Source organism: Papio anubis, chromosome 9, assembly GCF_008728515.1.
Source record: "Papio anubis isolate 15944 chromosome 9, Panubis1.0, whole genome shotgun sequence".
Taxonomy (NCBI): Eukaryota; Metazoa; Chordata; class Mammalia; order Primates; family Cercopithecidae; genus Papio; species Papio anubis.
In genome coordinates this window covers 99541485-99555142 of record NC_044984.1, presented here as the reverse complement: position 1 = coordinate 99555142, position 13658 = coordinate 99541485, and the positions used below count along the sequence as shown (strand labels likewise).

The window sequence follows — 13658 nt, the reverse complement described above, 5'->3', positions numbered from 1 at the left end:
TTTTCATCTGAAACATTTGCCTTAGGTGCTCTCTTGGTGAAGATACAATCTATACAAGTGTATCTTCATGGCTCTGCTTTCCAAGTCCTTTAAATATGGGCACTCACTCAATCACTACTTAACCCAAGAACAGTGCCTTGTATATTTCATTATAAAATATTATGCACATTTTACAGAGAAGGACACTGAGCTTTGGGAGATTATCTCACCCAAAGTCATATATTAAGTGAACCTGGAGTTATTAAAGTAGGCCTGCTTTACTTCAAAGCACAAATACTCTTAAAAACACAGGCAAGACAGTCCTTACTTACATCTACCTAATTCATTTGAAAATACTATTTCTTTTCATGTTCTTAAGTGTGAAGTCCTCAAAACAGTACGTCTCTTGAAAATTCAGCTCTTCCAAAATGCCTTATCTAATCTTATCTTTTATTCAACAAAGATTTACTGAAGCTTACAATATACCAGCGTTATTAAGTACTTATGATTAAACAAATGATTACTATCTAGAGTCCAGAGTCTAGAGCAACACTGTTGGCAGGGACAGAAATGTGTATCTGCACCATCCGGTACATACAGTAAGCCACTAATCACAAGCGGCCACAGAACACTTGAAATGAGGCTAGTGTGACTGACAAGCTGAATTTTTAATTTTTAAAAAAGTATTTTTATTTTTTTCGCCCTGCCTTATGATTTTATGAAATTTTAATTAAAGTAGCCACATATGACTACACATGGATAGCACAGCTCTAGAAGAGTAAATGCAGAAGTGTTTAAAAACTAATTATCATATACAGTGTGCTAAGCCTACACTGGAAACAAAACCAAGTTTCATTTTTTTGACTGTGGAACTTATTCAGCAATTAATCACCTACTTGTGAATTTTTCATCAATCATTAATTCAATCTTTTTTAGAAATCTCATTTATGCTTGTCTTTTTTCTGGAACTACACTACAAACTCAAGTACAAGAACAGGATTCTATACTTCTTTGTAGTGCTCTTAATCCACTTTGTTTTCTCCATCACTACACAACACTTGTAGTGTTACAAGGCACTAACAACTGCCTTGTAAAACTCTAGACTTTTCCCTAAGCTTACCAATGGGTTCACTGCTGTCTACAATGGTTTGAGTACACTGCCCTTCAAATTTAAAAAATATGGTGAGAACTCACTCCAAGTTAACTCTAGTATTACCAAATAAGACACTCTCCCCTCCAGTTTGACACCATCTTAAGATGAAAAGATTCTTATCAGATGAATATGAACATTTTTTGCTATATCACAGTTAAAATACAATTATGATAGAAAATTAACAAATGTATAAAAGAAACAAAATTCATGGAAAAAAGCTGTTTACAGGCTATTAGTTACTTTCAATAGGTAATAATGGTTTTAATATGTAAGAAGATATGTTAACAACTTGGGCAGTAATATGAAAAGTCACTATTCTTGATCAAATTTAAATTTAATAAAGAGCTTCAACTGCTGGGTGATATTTAGATTTTTAAAGCTATCTACTTACAATTTTTTTTAAACCTTATAGGAACCTTTAAGCGAAAACCACTCTTTATTACTAATATATACCTCTTAAACTCTTAACTCCATTTTCCCTAATGGAACAGCTGTTTTGTTTTTTTTTTTTTTGAGACGGAGTCTCCTTCTGTAGCCCAGGCTGGAGTGCAGTGGCCGGATCTCAGCTCACTGCAAGCTCCACCTCCCGGGTCCATGCCGTTCCCCTGCCTCAGCCTCCCGAGTAGCTGGGACTACAGGCGCCCGCCACCGTGCCCGGCCAACAGCTGTTTTTATAATGCAATTTTTGATAACTTGAACTACTTTTAGATAGCAACTACAGAGTTAGAGCAAGAACACATTAAGAAGCATTAAAAATTTAGTCTAGCCGGGCGCGGTGGCTCAAGCCTGTAATCCCAGCACTTTGGGAGGCCGAGGCGGGTGGATCACGAGGTCAGGAGATCGAGACCATCCTGGCTAACATGGTGAAACCCCGTCTCTACTAAAAATACAAAAAAAAACTAGCCGGGCGTGGTGGCGGGCGCCTGTAGTCCCAGCTACTCGGAGGCTGAGGCAGGAGAATGGCCTGAACCTGGGAGGCGGAGCTTGCAGTGAGCCGAGATCGCGCCACTGCACTCCAGCCTGGGTGACACAGCGCGAGACTCCGTCTCAAAAAAAAAAAAATAAAAAATAAAAAATAAAAAAAAATTTAGTCTACATGTTAGTATTTACTACTGAATAGAGAGAAGTTATCTTGAAACAATATGCTTTAAGAAATGTGTTAGCCGGGCGCGGTGGCTCAAGCCTGTAATCCCAGCACTTTGGGAGGCCGAGATGGGCGGATCACAAGGTCAGGAGATCGAGACCATCCTGGCTAACCTGGTGAAACCCCGTCTCTACTAAAAAATACAAAAAACTAGCCGGGCGAGGTGGCGGGCGCCTGTAGTCCCAGCTACTCGGGAGGCTGAGGCAGGAGAATGGCGTGAACCCGGGAGGCGGAGCTTGCAGTGAGCTGAGATCCGGCCACTGCACTCCAGCCTGGGCGACAGAGTGAGACTCCGTCTCAAAAAAAGAAAAAAAAAAAAAGAAATGTGTTAGAAAAAACTATAATAACAGCTAGTCTACATTAAGCACTTAAAATGATTATATATTAATAATTCTGCCCAAAGATTCTATGGCATATACTCATATAACTTAAAAAACACTCAAATTTCTCCAGTAATTATTTTAAAAAATAAGAATCTATCTTAGGCCACACGTGGTGGCTCATGCCTGTAATCTCAGCACTTTGGGAGGCCGAGGCAAGAGGACTCCTTGAGTCCAGGAGTTCATGACCAGCTTGGGTAACAGTGAGACCCTGTATCTTAAAAAGAAAAAAAAATTACAAAAATTAGGCATGGTGGTGCACACCTGTAGTCCCAGCTACTAGGGAGGCTGAGGCAGGAGGCTGGCTTGAGCCCAGGAGGTCAAGCCTGAGTAAGCCATGATCACACCACCACACTCCAACCTGGATGACAGGGCAAGACCCCATCTCAGGAAAAAAAAAAAAAAAATCTAACGATAAGTAAGTGTCCTTCAGCACAGCTAACAAGTAAAAATTCTATGTCACATTCACTGAGATCACATTTAGTTTTATATACAACAAGGAAATTAATAGTATAGTCTGTATGCATTTCATGTTACAAAGAAACCAGATCTATTTGTTCCTTTTTTTTTTTTTTAATTCATTTTAGGTTCTGGAAATACTCACCAGAGGGGGAACAATTATATAGAAATTTCGGAGATGTATATTCTTTGGCCTTCGAAATTCTGGAGCAAAAACATCTACAAGCATTTTGAAATATTCTGTGCCTTCAGCAGAGTTTCGTGTGTGATCACTGAGGACTGAATCCAAATGCCTAAAAAGCAAAAAATTATTTGGTTCCTTTCTCAAAAGAAGCGTGGCTTTGAAAAAAAAATCCATGTCTCAATAATTTACATAAGAACATTCAAAAAGCAGGAAACACTATAAGACACTTCTAAACAAATTTTCTTGGAGTTCAGAATAAACTCATTTTCTTACGGACAGAAAACTGATCAATATTAGCAAATTTAGTCCCAAAAATAGACTATTAGAACATCTTGGGACTTAAAATAATAGTTCCGTATTTCTTCTTCCCACAGTAAGGCCTGTAGAACTCCTCTTCATTGTAAATAATTTCCTCTTCCCCTTAAATCTCTAACGTTTCTCCTACATTCCCTTACCTCAACTTAAACTTGGCTCTCTTTTCAAGAACTCAGTTTCCCTCTCAATCTTCAAAAACATCAGCTGCTTTTTCTCCTGCATCCCTCAGGTACAGCTACTACCACTTTCAATTATTCCTCCACCACTGTAAGGAAGAAATCTTCCTTTATGACTCACATAATCCAGCTATATCTAACTACCCAAATACTCAACTACTTCTTCCTAACAGCAGACATCTACTAACCTTTTAACCACTATCCTACAATTACGCAGGATTAGGATGCCTGCTCCAGGTCTCCACTGTCTATGCAGATAATCTATTCATTACCGTGACCCTACATTTCCTTGACTTCAATCAACCACTCCCTTGCACCAATCTGGATCTTGCAATTAGCAATCAGCTTTACCCTAGAGATCTTATAAGACAATATCCTACTCTCTGATTTCCTCACATTGCTTCAAAATATTTTTCAAATAGTCAACAGTTTTGGAGTGAATGGCATCATTTAACATAAGGTAAAGGTCTGATCCTTTCCTTTGAGATACACATCACAAACTATTTAAACAATTTTCAGGCACATGACCTCAAACAGCTTAACTTTGCACATGGCTTATGTAATTTGGCAAAGAGCTAAGCTATCTAACAGACTATTCTAGAGCAAAGCTTTTGTGCTGGGGCCTTATTCTCATAGAAATGCATGCATTTTCCCATATACTTCCTTTTTTAAAAAAATTTCAAGTCTATCAAAAAGTTAAAATTTAGTATAATGAACATCTGTATACCCTTCAACTAGATTCACCACCTGTTAACATTTTGACACAACTGTTTTCTCTATTTTTCTGAAACACTTGAAAGTTGTGGACCTTTTATCACTTAGTCCATTAATGCTTTGGCATGAATCTGTTAAGAATGAAAACATTTTTCTACAAAGTCACAGAACACTGTTATACCCAAGAATAAAATATAGTATTAACTAATATAAAATGCATGTTCAAATCTCCCCCAGTTATTCCTCAAATGTCCTTTACAGCTATTTCTTTCCTTATCCAGGATACGATTAAGTATCACCCATTACATATGATTATCAGGTCTCTTTATTCTCCTAATCCAGAACAATTTCCTTGTACTTTTTGTCCATGCCAAATGTTTCATAAAATGCTCACATTCTAAATTTTTCAGGACATTTCCTCCTAATAAATTCAGGATAAACACTTCTGGCAAGAATACAAACTAGGTACTTGCCATTACATTGCATCAAGAGGCCACATAACATCTGTCTGCCCCATTACTGGTGATGCTAAGTTTGATCACTTGGCCAAGGTAGAATATATTTCTCCACTGTAAAGACAGTTTTCTCCTTTGTAATTAATAAACAATTTCATGAGATGAATTACTGAATGAATCCTGTTCTCTAAGAACTTTTCACCTCATGTTTTAGAAACCACTGGGGATTCTTGCTTGATTTAAAGTATTACAGATGGTTATAATTCCCCCCCTAAATTTAACACGCATTCTTCCATAAAGAAATGACTTTCATTCTCTTATCATTATGATCTTCTGATAATCCTTCTTATCATTATGACTCATTGATTGTTTTTTATTCAACAGATTTTAATCTATCATTATTCTTTTTTATCAAATTGTCTCCCCTTTGCCCAGGGGTGCCCCTTCATGCCTGATTCAATAACCTGCTATAAGTATGAATAAAACACACAGTTTTCTAAACATATTCTTAGCAATTCCGCATGCCTCCTGTTTTATGTTACAATATCACAACTGACTCAAGTCCTGCACTGTTCAATAAGATAGACATTAGCTATTTAAATTTAAATTAAGATAAAATGTATACTTCAATTCCCCAGTCACATTTGCCATATTTTACGTGTTTACCAGCCATATATGGTAGTGGCTACAGTGCTGCTATAGATTACATACACGAAGGGACGGGCATTCTAGAATACTGTTGGTGAAGAGAAATATTTTAAAAAGTAAAAAGAAAACAGGTGAAATGAATTTTATGATTGAGGCATTTGGCGTTCCTCCTTTTATATTAAATCTTCAAGATTAGTTATGTACTTTATACTTGAGCACATCTCAATTTGGATCAGCCAAATTTTAGGTGCTCAAGAGCCATGTGTGGCTAGTGGCTGAAATACTGGACAGCATGTTCTAGAAGCTGGAAAGGTCTTAGACTACTGAAGTCTTAAAAATTATACTTCATAAACTGAGACCATAATTTTGTATAATAAAAACAGTGGCATATAAATTACATATTACCCTCTAGTCTTCTGTTCAGAATGTTTTTTATAAACACACTTTTTTATATCTCCAAATTTAGATTACCTTGCTGCTTTTAACGTTTCTTCTGCAAGACCTTCTTCTTTTACCAGTTCTTCAAAATTTACAATATCTTCAAGATCAGGAACAAATCTACATGAGAATTTGGGAAGGCATTTATTAGGTCAAGTAAAATATGTACAATTGACACAGATATGAAAGTGGTACTGCAGGACACTAAAATTTTCAACTATGTATTTGGAAACAACTGTGCATTTCAGTTATTATTCATATCACCACTTTAGGTCCAAACTGAATTTTAGATATGAATATTTTAATCCTTAAAATCATGTAATCTTTACATGCATTCATAAACCATATTGATAAATTAACTATAACCTTAAGAGAAATATTTTCAGAAGTCTGCTGCAGTCTTAAAATTTGAGAAAAATCTAGAATAGTTTTCTTCCATATTTTATCTCAAAATATATCAAGAACAAACACCTTATCTACAATATCATTTGTAACAAATATTTAATGGACATAATTTTTAAAATGGCATAAACAAGGCAAAAATGATGTTTGCATCCATACCTAATGGCATTGCTGCTACAATGAAGACCACCAGATCTTATCATTCGTACATAGCCCATAGCATTACCTTAAAAACCACACAAAAAAATCAGATATTTATATAAATAACTCTAAATTCTAATAGGAATATAGTTATATACAGTAGTAAATTACAAGGTTTCTACTCCTAAGTACCAAAATATTTTGCTATATTTTACTTCAGTTCTTGTTCCATAAAAAGTAAAACTGTCACATATTCCTACACTCAAAATATATACTTATATACAACTATATTAAATATTTAAAAATAAACATTACTTTCATTTGATAAACTAAAATCATTAAATGCTGACTACATTAAAATGGTCAAACTTAAAATTATAATATCAATAATTTCTCCACTCTCACAATGAGATTCAATCTCCCCCCCACACACAATTGGAAGTGATATCAAGAAATCTTTATTTGATGCCTCCCAAATTTATATGTCTGGCCTGGACTCCTCCTCTAAACTCTAGGTTTTTTCATCCAGTGCCTACACCTTTATGTCTAATAGAATTTTATATTTAATATGTCCAGTGCAAGCTCAGGATCTTTATCCCCAATTCTGCCTATCTCAGAAACTGGCAATTTTATCCTTTCAAGTTGCTCAAGCCAAATGTCTTGAAGTCATCCCTGGCTCCTTTCTCTCACACTTTATAATCCAATTACCGGGCAAATTATGTTGACTTTGCCTTGAAAATGTAGCCAGAATCCACCCACTTTTCATTCACCCCCTCCACAGATATCCTCCTATCCAATCAATCCATCACCATCTCTTGGCTGGAGCACTGCAGTATGTACTGGCCTCCTGATTTCCCTACTTTCACCTTTAGCATCCTGCCACATTCCCCAGTGTTGTATAACATCTATAGAGCCGCTAGTGAATTTTTAAAAACTAAGTTGGAACGTATAGTGCTTTTTCTTTTCTTTTTTTTGAGACAGAGTCTCTCTCTGTTACCCAGGATGGAGTACAGTGGTGTGATCTCAGCTCACTGCAACCTCCACCTCCAGGGTTCAAGCGATTCTCCTGCCTCAGCCTCCAAGTAGCTGGGATCACAGGCATCCACCCCCATGCCTGGCTAATTTTTGTTTTTTTTTAAGTAGAGATGGGGTTTCACCATGTTGGCCAGGCTGGTCTCAAACTCCTGACCTGAGGTGATCCACCCACCTCGGCCTCCCAAAGTGCTGGGATTACAGGTGTGAGCCACCATGCCAGGACCCTTATCATGCTTTTTCTGAAAATGCTGTAATGGCTTTCCACCTCAGAATAAAACCCAATTTCTTTATGTGGTCAAAACAGCCCTGCATGATCTTGCCCTTTGCTACTGTTCAGATAGCATGCCCTGCCACTTAGACCTCTGCTTACTCCATTCCAGCCCCTATTTCAATATTGTGAAACGAATATTTCAAAAATGTGAAACGAATCAGGGCTTTTGCACTTACTGTTGCCTCTGTCTGGTAGACTCTTTCCCCAGATGCACGTGGCTTACTCCCCGACCTTATTTAGGTCCCTGCTCAAAAGTCACCTCCTGCTTTCCCTGAACATTACTGACTAGCACTGCCCAGCCCCCTTATATCTCCTTACCCAGCACTTATCACTGACATACTATGTATTTTTCTGTCTGCATCTTCCCCCACCTAGAGTGCAAGATCCATGAGTACAGCCTTTGTCTTCTTCACTGCTCCATCCCTAGAGCCAACATGTCCTGGCAAATAGCAGGAATTCAATTTATAATTAAACTTTATTGAAATGACTTGAAAGAAAGAACAGACGAAAATGTAAAAAGGAGTTAACATTTCATAATCATGAGTAATATACATTTTACATACATTATCTTATCTGATGTTTTCAACAACCCTACATAAAAGTTAACACTGAATCTATTTTAAGGCCTATCCCAATATGAGAGATGACATTAAAATTTTTTTAATGTCCATCTTTAAAAAGTCAAATGTCTAGTTTCATTGTTTTCCTCCAAACCATCAGACCAAAGTCTGATGAAGCAAAATAGGAATGCCTAGTATAGAGCGGCAATTAAGAGTAAAAGCTCTGAAGCCAGGCCACCTGGGTTCAAATCTGGTCTCCCACATGTTAGCTAAGAGACCTACAAATTATGTTTTGTTACCTCTCTGTATCTCAGTCTTCTCATCTGGTAAATTAAGCTCAATAAGGACAGAGACTTTGTTTACTGTCATAAATATCATCAGCACCTAAAACATTTGTTGTACTGAATGAATACTCATGCAGTGAATGAAGGAAAGTAATATTTCATAAATGTTGTGGTAAGATTCACATGAGTTAAAACATATAAAGCACTAAGAATAGCCATGGCACACAGTAAATGCTTAATAAATGTTAATTATTATTATTTCAGCAGGCAAGTTATTAGTCAAAAAGGCTTTCCATTTTGCTCCCAGATTCTTTACACCTTTTCTCAAGGTATTTATCAGACTCAAAAGCACATTACACAGTGTTTTTTTTGTTTTGTTTTGTTTTTTTTGAGATAGAGGCTTGCTCTGTCGCCCAGGCTGGAGTGCAGTGGCGCGATCTCAGCTCACCGCAAAGCTCCGCCTCCCGGGTTCACGCCATTCTCCTGCCTCAGCCTCCCCAACAGCTGGGACTATAGGCACACGCTGCCGCGTCCAGCTAATTTTTGTATTCTTAGTAGAGACGGGGTTTCACCGTGTTAGCCAGGATGGTCTCGATCTCCTGACCTTGTGATCCGCCCGCCTCGGCATCCCAAAGTGCTGTGGTTACAGGCGTGAGCCACCGCGCCCGGCCCATTACAGTGTTTTATAAGCAGAGGTAAAGTATTTGTATTGGCCAGGAACAGTGGCTCACACCTGTAATCCCAGCACTTTGGGAGGCAGAAGCGGATGGATCACGAGGTCAGGAGATCAAGACCATCCTGGCCAACATGGTGAAACCCTGTCTCTACTAAACATACAAAACTTGGCAGGGTGTGGTGGCGGGCACCTGAAGTCCCAGATACTAAGGAGGCTGAGGCAGGAGAATTGCTTGAACCCGGGAGGCAGAGGTTGCAGTGAGCTGAGATCGTGCCACTGCACTCCAGCCCGAGTGACAGAGCAAGACTCTGTCTCACAAAAAAAAAAAAAAAAAAGAATTTATATTTTCTAAGAAGAGAATAAAGAGTAAAATGATGGAATAAAATAAAAAGGATAATATTCCCCAACTGTGGACTGCAACTTAGTGGTAATCAAGGTGACATTAGATGGCACACCAAAGAACACTTAGTGATTATGTATTTAGGGCAAAAATGACTAGCATTTTAAGGACTATGATTTAACAACTGTTATTTCTACGGAAAAATTACACTTTCAAAAAATATAAAAATATGAAACAAATAATAGTGAAGACAGTATTAACAGGATGCAAAAATTCCGCTTACGTGAATAAATAAAACTTAAGTAACACTGCTCTAGAAGGATAGCTCTTAATCTGAGGTCTACAGACCCAAGCTTTAAGCACATGGACTCTAGCATATTATATACAAAATTGTGCCCATATGTCACATAGGCGTTAGTTCTGGAAGAATCATCCCGGAGTTTTCCTTAGATTCTCAAAAAAGGTTAAGAACTACTGCTCCGTAAGTTTGCCGCCTAATATTAAATGTCCTGTTGAAGAAAACAGTACTTATTTGACAATACTTCATATTGAATGGTTTATAATAAAACATTTACAAAGGTAAAATTCTCCAAGTTCTTGCACTAAAACATAATAGAAATGCCTAATATGCAAATCGATTAACTGATAAAACTTTACTCCACAATGAAATGCTTATAACATATTACCCACTGGTAAACCTAAAGTCTCCTGAAAGCAAAGGGGTTGGTATTCCCAGCACCTAACAGAAAATGTGGCAAAACAGATGCTTAGTAAATGCTTGATAAATGAATAAATCAATCTCACAAGGCATAATTTTCCCAAAATATAGTCAGTAAGATTTTATTGTTTGGTGTTAATATAAACTGTCAAGAATATAAAATCCATTTGGACTTATAGCTAAATAACCCCGGTTTAAGTCCCAGAAACACGACTTACTTCTTTCTCTAAGTTTCCCTTTTTTCATCTTTAAAACAATTACATGCCTATCTCACAGGGTTATTGTGAACATAAAGATAATGTATGTGAAAAGCTCAAATAAATATAAAGTTTTGTTAAGCTATGATTATTATGAAATGTAGTTCTTTTAAATATAAAGTACTATATATCAGAAGACAAGTTCCACTTGTAAGGGCAGAAGGACAATACATTATGTGCACAAGTAAGATGGTGTAACATAGAACTTAATAACTTTTCATGTAAATACTTTATACCTTCACATTTAGACTGGAACTTGTGTGAACCTTTTAGAAGCCCAAAACAGTGCCTTGAACAGAGCGGGTATTCGATAAGTACTTACCAGTTTACAATTATTAATATGACCTTGGAGATTTTGTTATTAAATAACTTTTATTATAATTGAAGAGGTTTTATTTAAATGATCAGTCTATAGTCTGTCAATTATTTCTGCAGCAACAGTCTAATCATACTTACAAATTACGGGGGTGAAAAAATTAGATGACTGGAGTAAAGTTGAGCTCAGACTTTCACATGAGCTGCTTATTAGTGTGAAACAGTTAATATATGAGATAGACTGTACGGATCTGTACTTGATTTCCTAACACTTTTATCATAACTTACCAATTTGGCTGATGAGTTGTCTGAATTGATCAAGGTAGCTCTGTCCCTCAGGTGTTATTCCAAGTTTTCTGATGCCTCGATTGAATTTTTCTGCTCTATCAAAAGGATACTACACAGAAAATTTTAAGGCTACTTTTAATAAAGATTTCTAAAGCACAAAATGCTTCCCAAATAAACCATGCCAATACCACTCTCCTTTTAATTTTGTATTTCAATGTGCTTAAAAATTAATTAAATTAACATTAATAAAAAATTCACAGACTACCAATGTTCAAGGTCAATATAATTTTTTCTTTTTGACATTAGCTAAAGTGACTAATAATCAATGCCACTAACCTAATTTCCCTACCACAATTAGTCTCCTAATCCCCAACTCTAACAGAAAAAAGAAACCAATTTCTCCCAGAAACACTTGTTCACAGATATGTGACCAAGTTTCTGTGGACTGAATAGGTATTAGGGACTTAGAAACATACTCTTTCCCAATAAACACACGTCAGCTGGGTTAAAATTTCTAGTAACCATCACCAATAAAAAAACTACTTTTTGGTCTTGGTTGATTAGGAGATTTAGGAAATTATTCATTTTGTAATAATAAAGCAATTCTTACATAATAGCATGAATATTTATCTCTAAATACTAGGAATTTCTGCTCTAATAAAATGGGCTGGGCGCAGTGGCTCACGCCTGTAATCCCAGCACTTTGGGAGGCAGAGGCGGGCGGATCACTAGGTCAGGAGTTCAAGACCAGCCTGGCCAACATGGTGAAACCCTGTTTCTACTAAAAATAAAAAACTTAGCTGGGTGTGGTGGCATGCACCTTTAATCCCAGCTACTCGGGGGGCTGAGGCAAGAGAATCTCTTGAACCCAGGAGGCGGAGGCTGCAGTGAGACGATATTGTGTCACTGCCCTCCAGCCTCGGTGACAGAGCAAGACACAGTCTCAAAAAAAAAATGAGTTAATACAATCCTCTACTGACAAACGTAATCTGTAATTTTATCAGATTATCCTAGAAAGTAATATTTTGCTACTCTGGCACTAAGGAGAACTGCCATTATACAAGAGAGCTGGAACTACTAGGTGAATCTTAAGAAAAGTAATTAAAATAGTTCCGTATATGGCAAATCAAATATAGGACCCATCTAAGCCTATTGGTTCTCCAACCACATGGCTACATGCGCCTGCTGCCACTTAATCCAACAGACTCTTCACTTCACTATGGGAAAACAGCCTGGAAGGTGAAAGGACAATAGCGTTCTTTTTTTTTGAGACAGAATCTTGCTCTGTCACCCAGACTGGAGAGCAGTGGCATGATCTCAACTCACTGCAACTTCCGCCTCCTAGGTTCAAGTGATTCTTGTGCCTCAGTGATATAGCTTGCCTTTGTCCCCACCCAAATCTCATCTTGAATTGTAGTTCCCATAATCCCCACATGTCCTGAGACGGATGAGATGGAGATAACTGAATCGTGGGGGCAGTTTCCCCTACCCTGTTCTCATGATAGTGAGTCAGTTCTCACAAGATCTTATAGTTGTCATAAGGGGCTTCCCGCTTCACTGGACACTCATTCTTTCCCGTCACCCTGTGAAGAGGTGCCTTCCGCCATGATTGTAAGTTTCCTGAGGTCTCCCCAGCCATGCAGAACTGTGAGTCAATTAAATCTCTTTCCTTTATAAATTACCCAGTCACAGATATTTCTTTATAGCAGCATGAGAACAGATTAATACACTCAGCCTCCTAAGCATCTGGGACTTCAGGCATGTGCCACCATGCCCGGCTAATTTTGGTATTATTAGTAGAGATGAGGTTTCGCCATGTTGCCCAGGTTGGTCTCAAATGCTTTGCTCAAGTGATCCACCTACCTTGGCCTCTCAAAGTGCTGGATTACAGGAATGAGCCACTGCACCCGGCTAACAGCAGCATTTGTATGAACTATCAGCGAGAATATCAATAGTGAATTGTTTTTGGAGTGCTAGGCAATATGTACCAGAATTTTAAATGTTCATATTCTTTGTCCTAGAAATTTCTCCTTAAGGAAGTTTTCAGAAAGTCTATATTTACAGAGATAGATGTGTAAAGATGTCACTGTAACACTGTTTGTAAGAATGAAAAATTAGAAAAACCTAAATATTGGTCAACAGAAGAGGGTTAAATAAGTTATGATATACATGGATGTATCCCTATCAACTCTTGGGATGAAGCAGATCTGTATGTAGTGACATGTGATGAGCACAGTGCAAAATGCTATGTATACTATTACTCCATTTTTACTACCAAAAAGCAATATATGTGTATAAATATACATGTTTATATACAAAGATATCT

At 37.4% G+C, this 13658-nt stretch overlaps 1 protein-coding gene across 9 annotated transcripts in view; it reads right to left on the bottom strand.

The window, feature by feature from the left end:
- The window catches only part of WASHC4 (WASH complex subunit 4), a 62522-nt gene that overhangs the window by 6182 nt on the left and 42682 nt on the right, over window positions 1-13658 (bottom strand). For 8 of the 9 annotated variants that reach the window (XM_021922842.2, XM_021922845.2, XM_021922843.2 and 5 more), the window contains 4 exons: window positions 11333-11441; window positions 6607-6673; window positions 6079-6165; window positions 3261-3408 (listed from right to left, as the gene is read on the bottom strand). In XM_021922842.2, coding sequence (XP_021778534.1) covers window positions 3261-3408; window positions 6079-6165; window positions 6607-6673; window positions 11333-11441 — 411 coding nt within the window. Of the gene's footprint in view, window positions 1-3260; window positions 3409-6078; window positions 6166-6606; window positions 6674-7756; window positions 8334-11332; window positions 11442-13658 lie in introns of those variants that run through there. The other variant, XM_021922847.2, reaches the window with a different exon arrangement.